Source organism: Sander lucioperca, chromosome 8 (assembly GCF_008315115.2).
Source record: "Sander lucioperca isolate FBNREF2018 chromosome 8, SLUC_FBN_1.2, whole genome shotgun sequence".
Taxonomy (NCBI): domain Eukaryota; kingdom Metazoa; phylum Chordata; class Actinopteri; order Perciformes; family Percidae; genus Sander; species Sander lucioperca.
In genome coordinates, this window is record NC_050180.1 from 19,882,245 (window position 1) to 19,906,839 (window position 24,595).

General features: G+C 39.3%; 2 protein-coding genes across 4 annotated transcripts; one reads left to right on the forward strand and one right to left on the reverse strand.

Moving 5' to 3' along the window:
* Positions 1-94: 94 nt before the first annotated feature.
* Positions 95-15,931, reverse strand: mospd2 (motile sperm domain containing 2). Of its 2 annotated transcripts, none has more exons than XM_031296119.2 (15): positions 15,641-15,917; positions 15,483-15,540; positions 14,915-15,070; positions 13,623-13,709; positions 13,278-13,432; positions 11,888-11,948; positions 11,695-11,733; positions 10,582-10,706; positions 9,832-10,005; positions 5,273-5,391; positions 2,741-2,834; positions 2,237-2,333; positions 1,648-1,768; positions 1,383-1,488; positions 95-432 (listed from the first exon to the last, which is right to left on the reverse strand). In XM_031296119.2, the coding sequence occupies exons 1-15, from the start codon at positions 15,671-15,673 to the stop codon at positions 280-282; spliced, it is 1,578 nt and encodes a 525-aa protein (XP_031151979.2). In that variant the 5' UTR covers positions 15,674-15,917; the 3' UTR covers positions 95-279. The 2 variants fall into 2 exon arrangements, 1 of the variants encoding a protein (XP_031151979.2); XR_004898054.1 differs by lacking the exon at positions 95-432 and adding an exon at positions 845-1,047 and having other exon boundaries at positions 1,208-1,488; positions 15,641-15,931.
* Positions 15,932-16,023: 92 nt separating this feature from the next.
* fancb (FA complementation group B) lies at positions 16,024-23,003 on the forward strand. 2 transcript variants are annotated; one of them, XM_036004237.1, is made up of 9 exons: positions 16,029-16,247; positions 16,718-17,173; positions 17,260-17,415; positions 17,522-17,608; positions 18,081-18,209; positions 19,147-19,319; positions 19,813-20,237; positions 20,325-20,565; positions 22,572-23,003. In XM_036004237.1, the coding sequence occupies exons 1-9, from the start codon at positions 16,179-16,181 to the stop codon at positions 22,978-22,980; spliced, it is 2,145 nt and encodes a 714-aa protein (XP_035860130.1). In that variant the 5' UTR covers positions 16,029-16,178; the 3' UTR covers positions 22,981-23,003. The 2 variants fall into 2 exon arrangements, with proteins under 2 accessions (XP_031151969.1, XP_035860130.1); XM_031296109.2 differs by having other exon boundaries at positions 16,024-17,173.
* The last annotated feature ends 1,592 nt before the right edge of the window (positions 23,004-24,595 follow it).

Below are 24,595 nucleotides of genomic sequence, written 5' to 3' on the forward strand. Positions count from 1 at the left end.
TATTGTGTCTTTTGCAATAAATACACATTTTTTCACGATTGGTCTTAAAAAACACATTAATGATTTGATGTCACATTGTTGAGTGTCTCTGTTGTATTAACTCTCAAGAGCCTGAAGAGAGAAAGTACAATCTCTTCATATAGTAACTCCACAACAACTCACATGTCCCTAAAGTCAGTTCGCCTCCCCTCCATGACAGCAGCCCAGTTGACTGTGGCCCTGCTGGAAGCGTCTGTGTGTCTGCGGTCAATAGATGCAGGAGGAGGGAGCTGTATCAGGTCAGGATGGCTGTTGGGAAGCACTCAGCAGGTGGAGACACATGAGGTTCAGCACCACGAGGACCAGCACCAACCCAATGATTACCTTCTGCACCCACAGACACGTATTCAGCTTCTGCTCCATTCGTGCATTGCAGGTCATCACTCGCATGAGCTGGTGAGATAAAAACTGGATCACTGACCTGGTTTATCAATCTAATACCCTTGTAATGAAAACCATAAAAACAAATTAGGTAGATAAGTACAGTAAATTAAAGGAATAGTGTGAAATATGCAGATTTGGTTGCTTGCAAAGAGTTAAAGAAGATGAGAAGGTTGATACCACTATGTCTGTGTGAGCTTGAGCAGAGAGGCACTTAGCTTATGGAAGACTGAAAGCAAGGCTAAACAACTAACCTGGCATTCTCTAAACTTCAAAAATATGCCTACCTGCGCCACCAAAAATGTATGCATTTGTTTTGTTTAAATTATACATAAACAGAAATGTGTGAGGCAATCAGCAGAGAGGCTACACGTTGTCCCTCGAACGTACGGATGAATTAAGATAGAAAGTGTTATTAGTAAGCTTTTTTTTATTGACTGAGCCAGGCTAAGGGTTCCCTCCCGTTTCCAGTCTTTATGCTAAGCTAGTTTAGCTGCCTCTCTGTTCCAGCTCCATAGTTAACCCACAAACGTGGGTTTTCTTATCTAACTCTTTTAAACAAACTAAACATTTAAGAAAGTAATAAACCAGTTAACTTGTTATACTAGACATTTATAGTAATACAACCTAAAAGTAAGTAAGTAATTTATTTAATATAGCACCTTTCACAGACAGAGTCACAAAGTGCTTCACACAAAAAACATTTGATTAAAATACAATAGAATCCAAAACACAGAAAATCAAGCAATAACAAATGCAATTCCAATGAGGTTTAAAAGAATAAAACCCAAAATTACAAACCGACATATACTCAGCCTACATGTTATAAACAATGTGTTTTAAAATCGTGATGGCAGTCTACAAAATCTATAATGGTGGTCAAAAGTATCTGAATGAACAAATATATTGTGACTTAAAGATAATGAGTATTGTAAAAAGGCTTCTCTTCCACCAGAACTCACCGCTGAGTTTAATTCCTGCTGCCCGTTGGTCCCTGTCTCCACAGGGCTGTCTCTGAGAAGAGTCACTGTTTGTGGTTTAATGCTCTCCAGAACATGACAGCGCAATCTGTTGGAAAGTCACAATCTAATGAACGGAGGACATCAGGGGGATATGCAGCCTACGAGTCCACTGGCACGGCTGTAATGACGACTGTGTGGCAACAGACCAGCGTACAAATTCTTTCACATATTTAGACATGGCTAAACAAAGAGCACAGATGCATACCTGTGTTCCATGACCTTGATTTTTGGTACTTCTTTCCAGAACTGTGAAAGTTCTTGTGATCCAGCATTGTCCATCTCAGCAGCCATGACCAAAAATCTGTCCTGTGGAGAGGCTTGAGAACCTGCACAGAAACAAAAACAGAAATGGGAAGAGTTAGGTTTTTTTCAGTAAATGTGAAAGAAATTGTTTAAAATCTGTAACAAAACCTTTTCTAACAGAAATGAAGGGGCTATGTTAAAAAAAGTCAGTGCTAGACATTAAAGTAATGGAAAAAACACAAAAGCTAGAAAAAAGTAACCCTGAAATAGCGCTGATTCTTCTGAGTGTTTTGCAGGACATCATAACCTACAGCTGACATTTCAGTGCTTGATGACCATAAACTGTCTTAACTCGCACAGCACTTTCAGTTGTCTGATGGTTTGTCTTGAGATTATTCTTTTATCACTTTTGAAATATGTATGGCAGGCAAAGAAAAGTGGCTTCCGGCACTTTGGGAAGGTAAAAGACCAGACCATTTGATTATTCTGAAGTTCTGCATTTGGACACATCTGTTGTGAGTGGGGTAGAGTGCAGAGCTAAAGTGTAGTACCTCCATGTAAAGACACCACTATATCTACTGAAGCTCCTGGGTCACAGCTGCTGCTGCTGGGCTTCACTCTGTACTTCTCAGGTGCTGTGGTCCGTACCTGTGGAGACACCAGAGGCACCTTTCAGAAATAATATATATTTCTATGAAATGTCAAAACAGGGGAAATACACATTACAACTTCCCACAGCTCATGTTGACATCTTCAAAATGTTTGTTTTGTCTGACTAACTAGACTAGTCTAAAAACCATTTTTTTTTAATTTACAATAATGTATAAAAGGCAGCAAATCCTTACATTTGAGAAGCTGTTAACAGTTAATGTTTGGCAATTTTGCTTAACAAATGACTTCAACTACTAATCACGTCACAATTTTGATTATTTATTGTAGCAGAGTCAAGCAGTTGTTCGGTCAACTCATACTGGCTCACAGGTTCAAGCACGCACACACACACACACACACACACACACACACACACACACGTATGTGAGCGCCTTCACTCTCACCTTAAAGGCTACTTGATTTTTGGTTATATTGCTCAGGATAATGAGGCTTTTTTTCTCTGTCTCTCCAGAACCAAAGCTGAGTTCCTCTGCGGGGCTGGAGGAAAAAAAAAAAACAACAAACAAACAAACACATACTGTGAGACAGGAGCTACATTAGGATGGAAAGCAGAGGCTCGGGTCCTTAAATAGTCATTTTGTGCTATAAAGTGTCTATTTATGCACTTCAGTACATATACAACTGATAGATGCAGATAGGAGTTCCCATTTACTTCACAAATCGTTTTGTTGTTTCTCTATTAGGCATCTTATTAATACAGATTGGACTGCTACAATTCATGTGCCTTGATGTCCGTCTGGTATGATTATCCTGGTATTTACACCTTAACTATCTGCTTCAGCAATCTTTTGCAGCTAAAAAAAACTAGAGCATACTTTCAAATACAGGATTGCTGTCAAGCATATTTACATTGTTACATTTGGTGATCAAAAATCACCAAAAAAAATAAAATCCCCTACTGTGGGTTCCCGGTGGACAAGATCGAGTTGTAGGCCCCTGTTAAACACCCGTTTGTGGTAATTTTATTTTTCATTTGCACCAATGTTTTGACAATATTGAAAAACCCACCTTAATGGTGTTATCATTTCAGTTAATCATTTGTGGTACACATCTTCATAAATATTTTGCAATTAATCATAATCATAGCACAGACCAACTTACACACAATAATAAGAGTATGTGATAAGCATGTTTTCCCGGTTAATAATCCAGCCTTGTCTCAAAGTCAAACAGTTTTACAGAGCAGATGTGTATACTGTAGCAGAAACCGGCTATTTCATTTCAAATCTGGATGAGGCACTTTGCATTGCTCTCTGACACTCATGGTTGGCACTCAATGCTTCCTTTAAGCAAGTTTGCAACAGTCTAATTTGGCTATAAATAGTATGTGATTTGATGAATTCAGCCTCAGTGAACACGTTTTGCATTGAGGACTTTAAACTTTGCCATGAAGAAACTAGCAAATGGATTATAATATCTGCACCATATGTATAAAGCTTCTCAGTGGTGCAGCTTGGCTACGTTTCATGGACTAAAACTGCTAAGAACAAAAGGTATATTTTTCCTTTTCAAGTCTTCGTGTGTTCTTTTCCCCAGTAAAACAGCTGAAAAGTCTGGTGCTTGCTTGTGCTCAGAGTGAGTCTTCGGGCTCTGGAAACCTTTGGCAAACATAAGATCAAAGCCCCCTACTCCCTTCTAAAGCCCCAGCCTGGAGTTAAGGCTAACGCAGCTTAGAAACATAATTGCATTTAAGGCTCATTTAAATCTGTTTCACTATAATTCACAGCCCAGAGCTGTCAAACCCCTTACATCAAAGCCATTACTCTGTAAAAACAGAACAGTCAGACACTATTCATGAAAATAAGGAGTAATATCATACAGTGTGTGAATGCACTGATGTGAAGTATTTATTTACCCAAGAACCAACCACATCATGGTGCGATTGCTTTACTCCTTTGCAATACACCGCTTTTGAAGCCGACACCTTTGCAATTCAGTTAACACGTGCAAGAGGTGATGAGTGCTCCTCTCGTAAAGGTTAATTGATCAATGGCCAGTTCTCTCACTGAACAATTGACTGGTAGCATACTTAATTCCTGCCCACATGTGACCAGATCAATTGGGCTATAAAAAGGTACAAAGACATCAATAATGACTTTAGGCTTTGAGCCAATACATGAAGAGAACATTTTTGTCAATACGTTGTCTTTTTGCATATGGCTCCACATTTCACATATGCTCAGTTGCCAGTTCATTAGGTACGCCTAGCTAAAACTAATGCTGTATCAATCAACAGCCCTGCACCAATCTTACCTGAATGAAGGTTATAATGTTCAGTTCAGTGTACATTTATTTAGATGTACATTTATTCAGAGGGGAATGAGTGTGCAGTCAGCCACAGTACAAAACCTGAACAAGCTGTGGGGTGGAGATAGCCAGAAATGTTGGTAACAGGGGATGGACTAATGATAATGTAATTGAAAACTGTAATTGTGATGTAATTGCAGTGCAGAAGCTGGATACTGTGCATATACAACCCCAGATGAGTACAGGTGCAGTCAGGACAACAAGACCAGATGCCTAGATACCTAACCTGTTTGTTTCGGTTAGAAGAAACTCTATTGCATTCGCCCGGTTAGTGTGGTTCGTTTAGGCTGCTGTGAAACCTGTCAATCCAACTCTGGTGTTAAACAACCAGACTGAGACTGCTTGAAAAGGAGGGTCTCGGTCAGATCCCAAGTGATAGTAGATATGAGATTTCAGCATGATTTCCAAAGCTAAAACCACTTTCAAAATCCATCTGCTGATTGTGAACTGTTCACTTTATTGCATCAATTTAGTTTTTGAGAGATTGCTCATGTAGGTGTACAGACAACCCCTTCTTTTCCCTTCTTACTGCAATGCAACCACGAACAGCTGTAAGTGATGTGTATAATAATGAAAAGATGGGGAAGGGCGTGAGCAGGATGACCTACCTAACATCTAGCAGAGGGCCTTTGAAGGTGGTCAGTGGCTTCCTGGCTCCTTTGGTCCTGCTGCTTGTGTCTCCTTTTTCATTGTCCTCTGCCCTCAAACTGTCTTCCAGGAAATTTACCTGAAACAACAAAGAGCACCCAATTAGAAAAGAGTACAACAGTACTCTGTACTGATAATGTCATCGTATGACCCTTATCTGGCTTCTTTCCTGAAAATAAAATGTTTGACCCCTGCCCTTGACACGTAGAAAGCTATCAGTTAATGAAGCTCTTGACAGTCATCTGTAATGATTAATAAATGGTTCTTGCAAAATAATGGTGAAGGGTAACATTAAAATAGATTTTCTTTTACTGAGAAACCCCCCCCATGATGACGCTTGACCCTTGTTCCTGGTAGTCTCACAAACTTGGGACTTTTGAACAAACAAAGAACCTTGAACAAAACTCGTTCAATCAGACCAGATGTCATATCACCACTCACACATGATACTTTCACTTCATCAAAATATCCATAAACCTTGACCCAAATCACCCAGAGAGGGACCATATGACCATAAACCAGCTGACAGGACTGCAATTGTGAAACATTTGCTATGGATGAAGTAGGTGAGTTGGGGAAAATGGATGCTTTCACAGTGTTGCTGGCACCACATATTCTGTGAAACAGATGGGAGAGTGAGCACATCCCAGGAGAAAGGGGGGGGGGGGAAGGGGCAAAGGTGAGTGGACTCTGCATGTGATGGGAACATTTGTGACTCAAGAGGGGAAGTGTGTCATTTGCTGCGATAAGCAACACAACATGTCATCTTAATTTAATGGCTGACTGTAATGCAACTGCCACAATGAAGACATCAAGAGATAATCAGCTGCTGATGAAATGTCTCTATTTATTCATCATTTTAAAAGAGCAAGGCTTACATAATTAGGTAATAATTTTAGTAAAAAAAGTAAAACATGCTCCAATTTTTAATTAAAAATGAAACACTGAAATAGTAGGCTGTGTCATACAGTTATAATTAGCTTTGACCATATTCATTAGGCTCATGGAAACAATATTCCATTATAGATTTACAAAGAACAAAATAAGTGGCAATTAATTTTGAGTAACAAATTAAAAAAAAAAAAACACTTATACCATAATCACGTACAAAGAAATAAAATAAGAAATGTAATGTAAAATTAGTGAACTTCATGATTTCTACACATTGTGTGTAAGATACGAAATGCAAAGACAATTTAAATCATTGACGATTTTACATTATCCTAAAGTGAAAAATTAGTGAAATGCTCATAATGAGGAGTGTCTATTGGTTATACAGTACATATTAAAAAAGGCATAAAACACGATTGTCTACATGATTAGCACTCTCCAGAGTCGCAGACTTCGTAAAAGATAATGTTTGAGGACAAGGCACACACGGCTTTTGTTAAGTTGCTTCAAAGGCGAGCATGGTTTAAGATCTGGTGCGGAGTGTTATTAACTTGGGCTACTGTAACATAGCAGTAATTGTGTTAGTAGTTTTAATCTGAGGTTAGAAGATACATATATTGTTAATGAGGAGTAGTGACTTGGCTTTCAGTTTTCTTGGAGCTGATTATACAGTGAAATATGAGAGTGTCTCCCTTGGTTGAGTGTTTACATGGTTTTGTGCAAAAGGTAGGCTAGCCTTCATTTAGCCTACATTCCTTCATAACAAAGTCTGAAATGTTGCGGTTTTTAAACAATGCAATACAATTTTGGGGGTCAAATTGAAATGTGAGGTCCAGGACAGGTCAAGGGATGAACATGTCCAGGGGTTGAGATGATATCAGTCGACTGTGAGGGAGGTGCACTCACAATAATTCAGTCATGTGAGTACACCTGCCTTTCCAGCTGGTAGAAATCTTCCGGACTCTGGGCTTCTTGTGTGGGTGTGATCCTACACTGCCTTACCACCTCCAGCCCTTGTTTCAAAACAGAGAAAAAGGCAATTAGCTTCCTGAAGCCAAGTTATCAGCGCAGTGCTGCCTGGAATCCAGAAGAATTCAGGTTGTGATGGGTGGTGGTAGTTGAGAGGCGGAGTCTCTTGTTTATTTAGACAAGATGGATAAGAAGCAGTACTGTGGAATGCGTTCAGACGGGCTTGAAGAGCTGACAGGCAGGTATATTAACACAGTGCTACGGGTTTAGTCATAACACAGCACACCAGAAATGAAGTCAACACCGGTAACGCTAATAATTACGTTACCATTATTCTTATGGCTCATTCGAACGAGTTAATGAACCACTGAAACGATTTTGGAAACATTTTAAGGTACAAAAGAATCTTTGGTGTTGGATCGATCTATATTGAAATCAATCAATATCAATAAATATGGTCTGTTGTATTATCGTGTTGCAAAGTGGCATGTAAAATCAATGACAAAACGATGCCATGTGGCAGAAAAAAAGTTGTATTACGTTTACTGAGTATATCTCTCCTCCAACCCCCCCCCCAAAGAATCAAGATATGTATCGAATCGTGGGTCAAAATTCGTGATACAAACGAATCGTGGGTTTGGTGTATCGTTACAGCCCTACAAATTTCTCTTAAGCTCTCATATTAACCTCTCATCACCGCTCTCCTCTCACTTCAAACACTTAACCTTGCCTTTCTTTGTATTGTGTTTGTTTTAGATAAACTTAAATTTATTTTTGGTAAACATCCAACTGTATAATACATTTATACAAAACTATGGGTGTGTAAGGAAGTTAGTGTGCTAGTGGCTTTATGTATATTTAGTATGTAATATGTAACTTTCAGTCAGTGGCAGTATTAGAAGTTACATGAATAACTATTTACATTCATTTTAATCGTAATACAAAGAAAAACTGTTGAACTATTGCTCTCACCTTGAATATTGTCATCGACCCCTTTAGACGGTTTGATTGCAGTCAGGCATATTCAAACACTTATAATATCATACTCACTGTCTGTGCAGTGTCACTACAGAGTGGTTGTGTAACTAGATTCTCAGGCTAACCTAAGAATTATCTTACCCTTTCCCACAGAGTTGACTTAAAGGTTTTGATATCTAGTCTGACAGCTTAGAGGACTGTAGGGTTTGTTAAAATACAGTTAATGGGTTTAGTATCTGGAGACGAATGCTTTAACATGGGAGCTAGGTTCCTTTTCTCTGGGGTTATGCAGGGCATGTTAATGTCGCTCGCACCAGAAACCTGCGAGGGTAAGGTAATTTATATTAACAAACTTCAAACTTGTGCCTGTAGATTATTGTTGTGGCCAATAATTGACTGATTTGCATATCTCTGCTTTGTAAATCTAAAGCTATTGTGCATGACCAATGTGGTATTTATTAACAATGGGAGCACTGTTTGTTGGGGCTTAGGAGGCTCATGGGAGTAGCTTTGGATGACGCAGCACCTCTCCAGCAAATACAGTTTGTGTCCTATATGAGGTAGTGAGCGGCTATTAATTACAGCACAGTTATATCCTACTCCTCACATCAATTGTCAGTTAACCACAAATCTGCTTCTCCCAACTATGACAGCAAAATATCTGTAAATAACAGCTGCAACACTAAATAAAGCATAAATAACCATGGTTAAAAACATCCACCAATATAATGTAAATGTCCAACGTTCTACAAGTCTTCAAAAGGCATTTCCTGATGTCGAGCATATCCTGAGAGGACACCCTTAATGCCCTCCATCTATTTCCATGCATTGGATTGTCCAGTGAGTAGAATATGTAACATACAGTGGGTGAAATTTGGTAACACCGTAGTATAAGAGTGGTTCACAGTGGCTGCAGACATATTCAAGATAAAGCCTGTGGGGCGTCTCAGTGATGGTGCTACACTGAGAGGCTGCGTGCTGCTGTATGGTGAGAACAGGAATCAAGCTACAGCAGGGAAGAGCTTAAGTAGCTGACTTTACAACTTCAGTGGACCATATGAGGGGCGGAGAGGATGAGAGAAGCAAAGCGCTGGCTGTGATTCATGGGCTTTGTTGGCAGGATTTAATTGCAGCCAGAGACATTAGGAGTCACCTTCACTGAGACAATAAGCAAGAGCTTAACGTCTTCCAAATCAGGGCATTACTTGCCACTTAATTCACAGTTGTCTCCACAGAACGGTCCGATTACATGCTGTAATCTCAGGCTCAACTTATAGAAAATGAGTGAAAGAAACAGGAGGAATCTAATTTGACTAGTAGCAAAATTAGACATCTATAAGAGATTGGACACCACTGCCTGAAATGCCAGAATCAGCATTTATCATGACTCATGAGAGCAGCTTCACTGACAACAGAAACACTAGTCATGGTAACTATATCAGTTTCAGCGTCGGCTAAATTTAAAACACATTCACTTTAACAATTTTATTCAAAAGTATAACCACTTCCTCGTTCAAATTCTGTGTCCTGCCAAAATGAAGACTTACAAAACACACAAGGAGCAGTCCTGACTTACAATGTAGCCAAATTAAATGGTGTGGAAGGGTGAAGATGTTTTTTGAAACTTCTACATTCTGAAAGGACCGATAATAACTAGATATAAACTTGAAAGAAAATGTACCTTTTTTGGCTTTACCGCAACCTCAGAGTTGAAGCTGGACTCGAGGGCATCTTTGCCCTCCATTTCACCCTCTTTGCTCTCCGTCTCGTCCTCACTAACAATTGGTCCGTTTTCACAGATGGGTGTTTGGAAATCGTCATCAGGAAGAGGCGGGTAGCTGTACTTGAAGGGGTCCTGGAATGTAGTCAAATAAGTTATATCACTACACGCATGGTTTTTAAAGTGTGTACATTGTCAATTGAAGTCAATGTGGTCATACTGAATGTCTTTGATGTGTATAAAAAGTCCCATGACTTGCATATGAATGAATATAATAACATGGCTTATTGAAGGGAAATTCTGTTAATAATCAAACTGATGTTTATTATTTACTGAAGTTAGATTTCATTATTTTTGTCAACTGGACAGTTGTGACCTGACAAACCTAATAACATGTCTTTCAAGTATGGAGAGGGTCTACAACAATATAAAAATGTACATTATCAATAATACAAAAACAATATTACAGATAGTGTGGCACAAACAACTCAAGATAACAAACAAAAAAATCTTTAAATGGTTTATATTAACAATTAGTTTAATATGATTAAAGCTTTCACAACATACTTGTGCATCACACCATCATTACAATATAGACCAGTTCTAGTAACTACGGCATCTTTTGTAACTGTCTGATGGACATTAATTAATGCACCATGTAAGGCTATTTGGAAATGTTTAATATAACACATACAGAAAGACATAACATACCGTTCCACCCATGTGAGGGGGCAAGTACTCGGGGCCTATGAATCCCTGGACCTCAGATTTGGATGCAAACTTGAGCTTGCTGATTGCCTCGGGACCCAACCACGACCTCACTATCTTCCAGGCAGCTGAAATAGAGACATTATGCTCAATACGTCAGTTTCAGGATTGAAGACTGGAGAGGAGGCTTTTAAAGTGCACAATTTGTGTATTTATTAACAAAACAACACCAAAACATTCTCAAACAAAAAAATAAAATAAAAATCACTTTAGGGCAAAATACCCTCAAACAAACAAAAACAGCAACCTCTCTGCAAGCTGCCCATTCCTTCCCTCTTGCCCCCCTTCTCCTCAAACCCTTTTAACCCAGCCTCACTCAATTGGCACCTACCACCTGTACCGGTGGTTAGAGGGTGAGCCAAACTGAAGAAAAACAAGACACTTGAATGTAGAAAATACCATACCATGTAGATAAATGTGATTGCTGACATTCCTAGTTTGTTTATATATATATATTTTATAATATATATATATAAAATATATATATTATATATAATATATATTTTATTTTATTATATATATATATATATATATATATATATATATATATATATATATATATATATATATATATATATATATATATATATATATATATATACACACACACACACATACAACCAACATAATATCAAAATGTCAACTGCTGCAAAAACGGTTTTACCTATTGCTCTACACTTTAGGATTGTCCAGCCCCTCCCCATAGAAAGGACCTAATGAGGCAAACCTGCATGCACTCTCGTCAATTAAGCTAGTGAGCAGCTGATCTACCCCCCACATCACAGGCAGAACCATAGCAAAACACTATGAACCCATAAAACCTGCCGAACAGGCCTATGCCAAATAATAAAGTAACAAATAAACTAAAACAATAACCTACAACATTACACTGAAATTAAGGATTAAGCAGACACAAAACAGTATTAATTTTGGGAACAGGGCCTAGTGAAACGGGAGAAAGGAAGCCTTTTCACAGTCAGACTCATTACTATTTTGATGAATTGTGATTGACGTAAAAAGTCTGTAGGGACTGCTAAGAGGCAGGTTCATTCTCACCATTCATGATCCAAGGCATATCCACAATGATCATTTTGGCTGAAATGATAGGAAAGGAAAGGTCTTGTCCATTAGAATCATGTTTAAAAATTCCCAGGTTTGACTTGAAAGTAGGTGTAAATCTCTATCAATGTGAGAATATAGTGAATGTGAATAAATATTTGTAACAATAACAACAACTTTTGTTACTTACATAAAAACTTTGGATAATATACTTTGAAGCAATTAATAACGTACTTCACAAACTCCATGTCCTGAAACACAAAGTGGAAAAAAACAAAGATTTCAAAAGTGAACCCTATACAGGGCTTTAACTATCAAAGAGGCTTTATGGATTTTCAATAGGGAGAATGTTTGTTCACTCATAACCGCCTCTAGATCTGAAGTGACCCACTTAACAGAAAATTTAAATGAATTACAAGCTCCTCTGATGACCTGCTCAATTCCTCCCAGAGAAAGACTTGAGGATGTTTCTTCACATTTTTGAACTATTTTAAACTTTTACTTTGTTATGAACCATTTGTAAAATAGATAATTATATAACTTGCTGTTATGCTGTTTTGTCACCATTTGATTGCATTACCTAGATCTAACAACTTGTATCACTTCAAGGAGCCAATCTTCTTAAAAACAAGCATAAAAGAGAGAGCTCACAGTAAATGGCTGAGACTTAAATGCATTTTCTCTTCTGATTCAAACAAAGACATTTATCTATGCTTTAGGTAGCACTAGAAATTAAATACATACTATAATGCAAGTCTCGTCTAGAAAACGTGTATCCAGGTGTAATGTTCTATCACACTTAAAATTAGTTTTTTGGTGAATATGATGAATGTTCATCTTACTATTTTATGTTAATCATCAGACAAACAGCCAATATGTCAATAGATACAGCCCCTATACCCTGGCTGAACTCCATAATTGGCTGGAAGCCTCATTGCTATGCAGGAGACTCACTCCTGAGCCTTAATGAGATCATACTGGCTACCCTTGCTCTAGCTCATACTGTGGTTCAACAAGGATGCTTTCAAAAATGAAAAAAATAATCTACTCATTTCATATTTGGGTTGCATAGATATTTATCCTTTTTGCTGTGCTTGTGCAGGTTTATTTGTATTTAATTGAGCCATTTCTCCAGCAGAGAGAGCAGAGCCAATGAAATACACTCGCTGACAGAGAGCTCCATCAAGGAGCTAACGCCTGCGACACAGCGAGTCTACGGATTAGGCAGTCCACTCAAATTGACCAACGGGATTTGAAGGTTACTTTAATCTCCGAAGTGTAAGACCATTAAAGAGCATCAGTCCCTGCAAACCAGAGCTCAAACAGCAAGAAAAATTAGGATATTCCAACAGCATTTCAATGACAGTCACAGAAAGGAAATGGTATTTTTGTAACATAAAAGTAAAGCTTATTTAGCAGAGTCGGAGTAAAAAAACGATACAAGTTTTGTCTTGGAGACTTGGCTATTACTGTACTTCCAGAAAAGAAGCTAAATTAAAGAGCAGGACAAAAAAAATCAAAAAGAAGTTGCTGATAAAATTACAAAAACCTAGTTTGAAACACTATCATCATGGACTTACGATATTACTGAGGCCAGACTCTGTCATGTCAAACACAACAGTGAGTGGCATCCCAGGTTCTTTCTTCGCATACCGCTCCAGCCAGAAGGCAACGTACTTCTTCTTGTCCGTGATTGTTTTTGCATCCTTGACGTGTAGCTTTACTTTGAACCAGACTAAACACAGTAAACAGATATTCAAAATTATTAATTAAGGTTTTTGTAGTTTTGCATTTGTGTAGATTTTCAGTGATGGGTACACACTTTTAATTGAACAGATATTTTGTCTTACAATTAAAGAAAGGCTAAGTTGTAACTGTATAACAGAGTTTACTGTAAGTAGGTCTGTATAAGAATATGTACGTACAGAGCTTGTTGCCTTCTTTGTCATAGCCGTGGAGGTAGAGAGCACCAGTCTCGAACATCCATTTGGGAATGGAGCTCTCAGTGAGATCTGAAACACGCAGATAGACACGTTACTGTTAAATGGTGTTTGTTATCAATGAAGTTTTAGCTATACAGAACATGGCATTGTAGGCAAAGGGCTAAGGTTGCTTGTAAGATTTGTACATATTTTCAGACTATTTGAATCTTTAATTTAACTACTTAAAACGGCACAAAATATTTTAATATGACACTTTTTATTTTTTCATTTTTTCATAATTTTATAATTTCCATCATGTCCGGGTATACTTAAAGCCATCTTGTTCTATTCCTGGAGATAAATCATCACAAACACAAAATATAACTGAAATTCATGTACAGCAACTGTATATTAAAACATTCATGTAGGTGAACCAGAAGTGGACAGATGTACTTTTCTTTCTAGAGGAAGTTTCTCCCTTACCATTATATAATAGTTTTATAGAACCTATCTGTTGAGCATACATACATAAAAGAACTAACAACATTTGGCCTTGGTGATATGGCCCATGAGGCCCCTGGATACTAATGACTTGAATAAATCAAATTTCCTAAAAACAACTGCTTGACAAATTCAATTTGCTGATTTAAAGACTAACAAACAACAACAACTGAGAAATTCCTCAGAAAACAGAAAGAATGGGGATTGTCCTCAGTGGTGGCCTATCATGGCTATATGGGTGTTTAACACACAATGACACTCTGTCTGGATTCAACCAAGAGCAGCACATAGACAACCACTGATCTGTGTCACAAGCTTTAACATCTAAATATGCCAATGTCAACTTTTCAACTTTTAGATAGGACTGGATACTTTAAAACTTTTTTTTTTGGTGCCGACTAAACTTTGCCTGTAGCACCAGCTATCAAAAACCGTCATTTACTGAAAGCTGGCATTTAAGGACTGGTCATAATCTTGTTTAATCTGATCATGTAGTTCTTGATTTTAAACCAAATTATTGACAACTACTTTATTTTGTCAGTTTATAGACAACTGCTTCTCTTTTGACAACATTTTACATTTGAGATTTTGTTTTAAATGAAAAAAAGATTTGTTTTAGAAAAACATGCAAAATATTGTCAAAGTAAGAAATGGAAGAAAACAAAAAGTTGGGTATTGATTTTAAAACTCATGTATCAGATTGGCACTAATATCAAAAAGGATGCCCAGCCCTATACTACTTTTAGGTGAAATTGCGCATATCATATTACAAACTATTTAGCATGATTTCTTACCATTCAGACCATATTCCTTTCTCCACTGAAGACTTTCATCAATCATTTTCAAGGCATCATCTATAACATAGAGTCTCCATTGGAGGTAGCCCTCCACCAGAGCAGCATCTTTTTCAAGCCTTTCCACATCTCTGGAGTCATATTTATCTATTGAATCTGTAAACATAAAACAAAGGCTCAATCACATGACAAATACCAAGAGGTCAAGTACAAGGTTTCACTTTCAACCACACTGACTGACTTAATATGCTGTTAAAACCCATTCATTACAACAATGTGCTGTGAGCTCATATAAAGTTTACCTGAAGGCTATAACGTTGTACCTTATTAGTCACAACTACCAGCTGCATTGTGGCAATAAATAGCTACCGTTGGAGCTTATCCGGGCTCTGAGCATTTAGGTCATGGTGTTATCAACATGTCAAAGTAGAGCAACAGCTAACTTGTGGACAGTTAACCTACAATACTTGAGTTAAGGAAGCTGACAACAACCCCATATTAATGCAAAAGCAAGTGACTGGGCAAGGAGCAAGTTAATGTCAGCTTATTCATAATAACTGTTAGTTACCTTGGAGGAACTCATTCTTGAATCTCTGTCTCGTCTCCTCAATTTTCTTCTCAATGTCCTGTTAAAACAGAGTTCGTTAATATTAGACGCGTCTTTGGTTTAAACACATTCATTTGTAAAATTGCTTACAAATGTGTTGTAACGGTAGTTAACGATACCTGTTCTCCTTCGTGCTGCTCAAGTTCAGCCATATTTAACTGTCCCCGGCCGGGTTTCCCGTCTCTGTGGTAGTTCCTTGTTGAGCTAGCTAGTCAGCTAGCTAAGTGAGTGAATCAGTGCGAAGTGTGAAACTGAGGTCCTGTCGTCGCCATTTTGGCTTCAGCCGTGGCCACACCTCTCCGCTCCGCTGTGTTGTTTGAACTGAAATAGCAGAGGGAGTGTTGAACAAGGTCACAAGAAAAGCGTTTATCTAATCATTAATACAGCTGATTCTTTTCAATATGACTACTACACACTTTAGCTTAACGGTAATATCAAAGAGGTTCTACTAAGTATTATAACCTATTGTTATCGTCATCTCTGTTTACCAACTCTTACCCACAATGCACTTGGATTGACAGGAAGCGTTCAATTTCAGTTGGCGCGCCGCTTCGAGCAGTCGCTACGTTGGTTGAATACTGCTACATTTCTCTCTCACAAGTAAACTTAGCAACTAACGTTAGTTGTCCATATGTACACCTTGGTGAGACTTCTGTCATGAAAGTGACAGCTCCCAATTTAGCAATAACGTTGACTCAAGCTGTTAATAAGGAGGGATCGAACCTGGTAGGCACCCGAAGCTTCACTTTTGCATAATGGAGAGATTTATTCGGCTTTCCCTATGTGGAAAGGTAATCATATTTAACTGTAAACGAGCTTCAGCCACAAGTGACTGCGAACGAACCGAGTTAATATTCTCCAGCCTTGCATTTCAACGGGAAGACAACACGTTCCTGAAGGCAGCTGATGGAGCAGCTATCATCAGCAGGAAAAGATCCGCGCATGTGGATATTGTGAAATGTAAATGTGCCATAAATGTTCAGAAGAGAGTCACCACAGCGTGCATTTTAGTGACAAAGAAGAGTGAGAAAGGGGAAAGCTTCCAGTATAGTCTTCTCACACTGAGCAGCTCGAACCACCTGGAGCCCTGCATTGAGTTTAAACTCCCTTATCAAATGAGGGAGACTGTGCATATCCTCCATGGCCCCACAGTATTGTGGAGCCATACTGGTAATGTCTTCTATGCATCTCTGCAGGCAGGAGAGGTGAGACAGATGCCCATTCAGGTGTCCCACAGTGTTATTGGAGAACTTCCCCTCCACAAAGAACATCTATTTGTCCTTGGGCTGCACAACCTTTCAGATCAGTGCTCCAATACTCCGTCCACAAGCCAAATCTTGGGCTATTTTGTTGAGAGTGGACAGGTGTTTGACGGCACAGTGATTTTGCCTCATCCCTACATTTGCATCACACGGTGCATCTTGGTGCTATCAGCTGAAAAAGTGGATGATGTGCTGAAATCTGCTGTGATTGCAGCAACTTCGAATCAGCAACTCGTTTATTTTGAGAATGGCATCGTGAAAGACGTATGTCAGCTCCCCTTTGAACAACCTGAAAATATTCAGGTGGTCAACACAGGTAGAAATGGCTGCTTGTTTGTCATATCTTTCCACCAGGGCCATGTATGTGCTATGTGGAAGGAGACATTTCAGGTAAACCGATGTTTCAATATCTGTATTTTTTCTACTTTCAGTTTACAGGTTTTTATAAGCTGTCTTTGTTAAACTCTCTTCCCCAGATAGCCTCCCACTGGTCAAGTGTCAGTTCTGTCCATGTGGATGACTTCCTAGGATGTGGAACAGACCAAATGCTGTTGTTTTTTAAGGATCAAGGCATAACAGGACAGCCTTTGGATACATTTCTCCTCACTGATCTCTGTGGTATTTCATATTCTGTAAGGCATACATTTTACTTTGCATGTGCAATACTCCATATATTTCTCTTGATAAAGTGAACATCTGAAGGTGGTCAGCATGACTCATTGAAACTACCTATTTCAGCATGGTCAGGACAGTGGAGCCCCAAAGACACCGCCTCCTTCACCAGAGAGCGATCTCACTCTTCGAGCTCTAGAGTCCAGACTACAGGTGAGCATTTATAAACTATTACTGTAGTGGCAGCACTAATTTTTAACTAAATTTTGCTGCTGCTGCTGCAACAATTTTATTTCCCATTTTTTGGGATTAATAAAAAAATCTATCTAATTTTTTGGCTGGACACAAATTCACTATTAGCATAATCAATTGTATCCTGATGATATTATCACATTGTATTACTGTTTTACAAAATATAAATGAATAATTCAAAAGCAAAAATGAACGAAATTATGTTATTAATGTTTTTGTTTAACATGTTCTACAAGCTGTACATGTGCCATATAGTGATGTGTATACACTGTAGTTGTCAGTAAAACATTGTATTAATACTGTGATTTAATTGAATCCATATCGCCCTATTATGCTGCATAATTAATGATTGAAAAAAAACTTTTTCAGTCACTTGTCAATGTTTGATGAATCTATAATATATACACTCAATCAAATACAATCTGTTATTTAGAGTGGATTGACCGTGCTTCAGGAGCTTCAAAGAGAGGTGAGAGTGAAGGACAGAGTTCTACAGCAGTCGGTCCGAGCTCTTACCGATGTGGTCTCAGAAAGTGAAACTATTCTCACCCAGCATGAGCAGGTACAGTACATGCACAGAACGATACAACTTTGACTTTCTGCAAAGCACTGCCTGTCGTGTTACAGTATTTAGCTAATTTTTCAGAGGCCTTGGAACTAGCGGTAGTGGGAATCAAACCAGCAGCAACTCTTTCAACCAGATCACAACCAGAGTGATACTATACCAGAAATCTTGCATTCCCTCTAGCACTGAGACAGGATAACACAAAGTCTTCTGTTGTAGTTTTCAGCAGCATTTCTATAATAATGAAATGTCAGTACCTCTGACATGCATTTTAATTTTGTTCACAACTTCAAAATGGGAAACTGTATAAATCTTTATGGGAATTTAAGGATATGCAGCGTATTACCTTAAAGGAGTTTGGAATATTACTGTTAGTCCCACCCTCCTTCCCCTCTGTTGGTAAGGCTTTGCTTCAGCACTCAGTCACTCATGTGGATAAGTTGTCATATTGAAATGACATCTCACATGAGTCTGACACAGTCAGCATTTCTAACGCTGCCACAGGCATTGAGGAAGCAAATGCAGGAAATGAAAAGAAATGTTTTGTTGTCTTCTACTTTGTAACTGAATGTCCTTTCATGTTTATAAATGCTTTTGTTTCTGTTGCTATAATTTCTTTGTGCTGTTGGCACAAGACTTGCCTTGGAAACCCCAACGCATCTAACTGGTGGCCTTGCTGATGCAACAAATACCCACAACAAATGGTGTATATGGCTCAAAACTAACTTTTGAAAATCAAATTTCAAATGCTAGGAATAATTGTGCTGTATTTTGACAGAAACTTTGACGCTCTTTGTTTTTAAATAGTATTTATTTTGTATTCCACTGCATGTGTACCCAATGGGCGAATTAAAATGTCTGTTAAATTGCTATTGCTGTCAATGCTGTCAAACACTTGTCATCGCTGATTATAGTCTTTGCACTTCCTGTCCAGGAAGGCCTTATTGCTCTGTGGGACTGTGATGATGAGTCAAAAGACGAGGCCTTGGATGACAAGACACAAGACATGCCAGCAGTGTCTTCAAAACCTCAAGTTGACAAGCTGTGGCATCGCATCACTGAGGAGCGAATGGTTGTGGGAGTGATACTAACTACTGACAGCTCAGTGTAAACATGATTTGTTTTTTAATTGAAGTGGATTGTGAATGTCTGTGTGAAGAATGTGTGAGCTTTAAGGACCAAGGCATCAGCCTTCGTAAATATGGCCCATTGAACGTGACATTATTTAAACACGTAGTAGTGATTCTTCTTATAATGCTCTTTAATTGCCCCCAACTTTACATGGATTTCTCCAAGGCTGATGCAGTGTGGCTAGGTGTTCGCCACGGCAACGAGTATTTAATAACTAAGCTTTAAGATTTCCCCAATCCACCTGTTCCTGTTTTTTTATTTGAGAACATGTGGAGCAAAACAACTTCTGGCATGATTGCCTCAAGAGCCCATATATTGCTGTTTTGATTTCACCACCTGGAGATATTGGTGTTGCTAATCAGTTTACAAGCAGTCACACGCACAGTCACACACACATATTTGTTTTTTATGTGATTACCTACTGTCCGTGCGATATCTGATTGTTGGTGATGTGTTATTTTTGCTCCAGACCAGTGGCCAGTGTGAGCTTATCCATCTTGACAGAGACGGGTCAGAGCTCAACGCCTGCAGTCATCCAGACCCAGAGCCAAGTGTTCTGGCTCCCTGCGCCCTGCTCCTCATCATCATCATCCTCCTCCTCCTCTGCATACATGTTCTCAGAGCCCGCAGCCAAGAGAAGCAAGCAGCACTATGCCGGCACACCCAATGATCTCAACACATGCAGAGTGGCTGTGACTGCTGTGACCAGGCTGACGCCTCTGTTGAACTCGGGCTGTGTCAAGTGCCGTGTCATGCTCCATTACGTCCAGAGACAAGATGCTTTTGCCCTTGTGAGCAACCCAACACCGGTTGTTCTGCATTGTGGTCAATTTGCTTTAGACATCCACAGTGATTTCCAAACCCGACTGTTGAAAAACCCAGATCTCAAAACAGGTAAAATCACAAATGCTTACGACTTAAGATCTACATTTTGACAGATGACTGTTCACTATTGTCTCTTTCTTTTTTTTTTTTGCACAGATGAGGTTAAAGAGGACTTGCTGAGTCTGATGGCGGTGCTGGATCGCTGGGTCTTCCACATAGACTCTCCTGAGCACAGCTTAGGTAACATAGATAGCTGGATTCAGAAAAGAGTGGGTTGTAAGAGGGTAGAAGTGAGCCCTCAGTATCTGCTGTTGAATTCTTCAGGACCATCTGCTCTCATGCTGCTGCACTGGCATCAGATAACCCCTTTCCAGGGTGAACTGTCTGTCCACTCCAGGTAAATACTTTTTAATTACAGATAGCAGTAACATGGCTGTATCACTGCCTCAGAGTTGTAGGTCTTCAAGTTAAAGGTGCCCCATTGAATTGTCTTGTAAACAAAGTTTTCTGTTTACATGAAGTGTTACTTACCTGTACCAAAACACATTGGGCCTCATTCACCAATATCTTCCTAAGTTTTCTCTTAAATATGTTCTTAAGAAAAGTCTACGTCGGATTCATGATGTTTCTTAAACAGCAGAATTGTTCGCACCTGTGTTCTTAGGATTGATGAATCCCACGTCTTCGTAATTGGAAGCACGTGCCAGTTGTTCCTAATTAGCATAAGAAAATGCCCCGCAAATTCACATATAAGGACATGACACTTCCTGTGCACCTCCTGGGAAGCGGGATACTGCGTTCAAGAGATGGTTGTCGGAGTCGCAGATGACTTGTACATTGCAGTGGTGGAGGAAGTACTGAATCTCAGTACTTAAGTGAAAGTACAAATAACCAGACACATATTTACTTTAGTAAAAGTAGAAGATGTCCACTAACACAAACAAGGCCTGGCTTTTAAAAAATGTTCCTATCCTAACCAGCATAAAACGGAAATATTTTGTTAGAATCGGAATGCGGTTGGTTTTATTCATGGATGTATTTTATGACCGTTTTATTTTCTTTAACCATGCAAGTAAGCAAATAAAGTTCGTGAAGCAGCGAAAATGGGGAGGCGATGTGAAGAGGTCCAGCCAAATAAATAAGATATGAACGCGTCTTACGCTGCCTGGCGGAAGAGTAAACGACGCGGTGGAGAGAAATAGATGGCAACTATGATTTAAAAATGGGAATAATAAAAAAAAAAAAAAAAAAACATTTTCATTTTCACTTTTACCGGAGGCTGTATTACCGAGGGTCAGCAGCGCTGCGCCCGTGCTCTGGAGCACCCGAGCCGGCTTGGAAGCCAATGAAGGATCGGCGGTGCTCCATATCTATGGTAACCAAACTTCACTGGTGAGACAAACGTGTGACGGTCAGGAAAACGTTTTGGCAGGGTTAGAAAAACTGATCAGAAAATGTAACGGAACGTTGTAGAAATGTAGTGGAGGAGAAAGTATAGAGAATTGCTGCAAAATGTAACGAAGATACGGGAAAAATGTAGGCTACTTAAGTACAGTAACAAAGAATTTGTACTTTGTTATATTCCACCACTGCATTTTGGCCCTATAAATAGCGCAGCAGGATTTAATTGAATACATTGCTGATGTAAATTGCAGTGTTAGTGTTTCTTTGCATACTATTATTTTTTTCTACGACTGTAGAATTAAATAAAATGCAGTAAGCAATTATTTGGAGCAAATTGTCATCACTCAAATGTGCGTAAGAGTGCTCTTGAGTGTTCGTAGATTTTGTTCTTAGCTAAGAACAAATCCAAGATAAGAAAACATTAGTGAATGTCAGAATCTTAGTAAAAAGTGCGCAAGTGTGGTTTAAGAACACATTTCTTCGTAAGACCGGTTGGTGAATGAGGCCCAGCGTGTGTCTCCTTGAGGTCTAACAAAGCTATTGAATCCATGTCCTATTTTGAAATTTAAATTTGCTGCTTATTTGATTTGTCACTTAAAGTTGGAAAAACACAGACTACTTTGTCTAATAGAGAGATTTTCTTTAAATTTGTAAACTATGATATTGCTGCTCTGTGTACTGGTTCAGACACTACTACCAGGGACTCTCTTGAATTATTCTATTTTATTTAAAAGAAACAAGGAAGGTAGTAGACGTGGACACTGCTCAATTTATATTAATGGAGTCTTTGAAGTTGACTAGGAAGCATGCCCGTGTGATAATCCACTGAATATCAAAGTGATTAGTATTCTCTGGCCAGCAGAGCGCTTAAAATGACAAATTCTGCAAATAAACTCTGAACAGGTCGATGGGTGTGAAGCAGCTGACAGAAATTATATAAAGAATTTATTACAACACATATAATAACATGCATATTGTGTGACTGTTGGTCCTTTGCAGCCAGTTACAGACGCTCCAGTTTCTGGACTCTCTCTTGGCTTACCTCCCTGTGTCCTGTTCCATCCAGCCTGTCAAAGGAACAAAAGGACAGGGTGCAACTCAAATATTTTCTTTGGCACTGGAGAAAGAGATGGTGTCACTCATTGAGTGTGTGTCATCGCTACTTTGTGAAGAAGAGGAGGAGGAGAGGAAGAGCCTTGGACATGAGGAGACCCCCGAGCCAGGTTCTGTGAAGGGGCTCCAGAGGTGTAGGGAGGTGTTTCAGCGGGACGTGGAGAGGAGTAGGATGAGGTTGAGCCCCCTGGTGGGTGTAGGGAGGTATCGTAGGCTAACCCAAAGCATGTCCAAAGTCCAGCTCGATGGGGATTTGGCGGCTCTCTTAGACACTCAGAGACCTTTTCTCTGCTAATATGCTGTAGATGTGGTTGTTGTTAAAAATCCCTTCGCAAAGTCTGGACACGCAGTTAGTATTAATGATGGGGAAGCCAACTCTTTAGTAGTGCATTGTGTTAAGTGTAATGACCAAAGACAGTACATCATGTATGTTCTTCACATTTCACCTGTACTGAGAGCTGCCCCCGTTGCTGGCTTGGTTATGTCTCTGCTGTACTGTGTGTCTGCTTTCGTAGGGGGCTTTCACACCTGAAAGTCCGAACCAAGGTCCGGACCACGGTTCATGTTTTTTGCATTTGATCCGGTAAGTTTTGGTTTCACACTGCAGTTATGCAAGCGCACAAAAGATCTATACGTGACAAAACTACGTCCTGCCGTCATCACATACGTGAGCTGCGTCTCCAGATATTTATAATTTATTGGGTTGTAGACGGCAGTTTTTTCAACTGACTGCTTCTCTCCCCTACTGTTGCGGCTCTTTTTGTTTTGTTGTGATGTTGAGAAGCAAGACACGGGAACTTTCTTTCTGGAGCAATTATTAAGAGACAAACAGAAACCTTGTCCTACACTGTACATGTACTACCACTTAACAAATAAACCACTGATGTATTCTCTGCTCTGATAGCCGACAGCTGTCTGCTCTGAGTGCATTCACCGTCACACACTCTCATGTACACATTTAACACTGAGCTATTCCTTAAAGGAGCATTTTTTGGATGGTTCTGACTTTCTGACCAAATACAGGAAGCTCTGGCAGGCTATCTTGGTGTTATAAGACCGGGGAAGCTCCTTTTAAGGAACAGGTCATACAGCTGTCGGCTATCGGAGCAGAATATAAATCAGCAGTTTACTTGTTAAGTGGTAAATGTACTCGTAAATGTACAGTGTAGGTTTCTGTTTGTCTCTGAATAATTGCTCCAGAAAGAAAGTTCCCGTGTCTTGCTTCTCAACATCCCAACAAAACAAAACGAGCCGCGGCAGTAGGGGAGAGCAGCAGTCAGTTGAAAAAACTCCGACACAGAGAGAGGATACGAGAGGAAGCCCGTCTACAAACCAATCAATTATAAATATTTGATATCACGGATGTGATGACAGCAGGACGTAGTTTTGTCACGTATAGATCTTTTGTGCGCTTGCATAACTGCAGTGTGAAACCAAGATCAAATGTATACAATGTAACAAAAACATGAACCTTGGTCCAGACCTTGGTTCGGACTTTCAGGTGTGAAAGCCCCCTCTCTTGGGGTTTATACCTATTTAGTGTCTGCTACTGAGTCAGCCTATTTCCACTGGATCACCTCCTGGTTTGCACAGCCTTAATCTGATACTGATGTTATACTGCTTTCTGCTCAGCTTATTCTTTTGTTCGTGTCCCTAGACCCTCTGTATTCACAAATGCTCTTTAATGTCTGTTGTTGTTGCTGCTGCTGCTGCTGTGTGCTATTCAGTAGGAGAGAGACCACTTTCATCCTGGAGTGGGAAACTGTTTGTGTTATAAATAAAGGCAACAGGTGATGGTTAGAGCAAGGGGGTTGTACATCTGCTCAGTGGCTGGGTTTGACTGAAAGCTTTTAGTGGTACTTTTCCACTTATGGTTCAGTTGTTTTCTTGTGAAACGATGTAAATAAAAA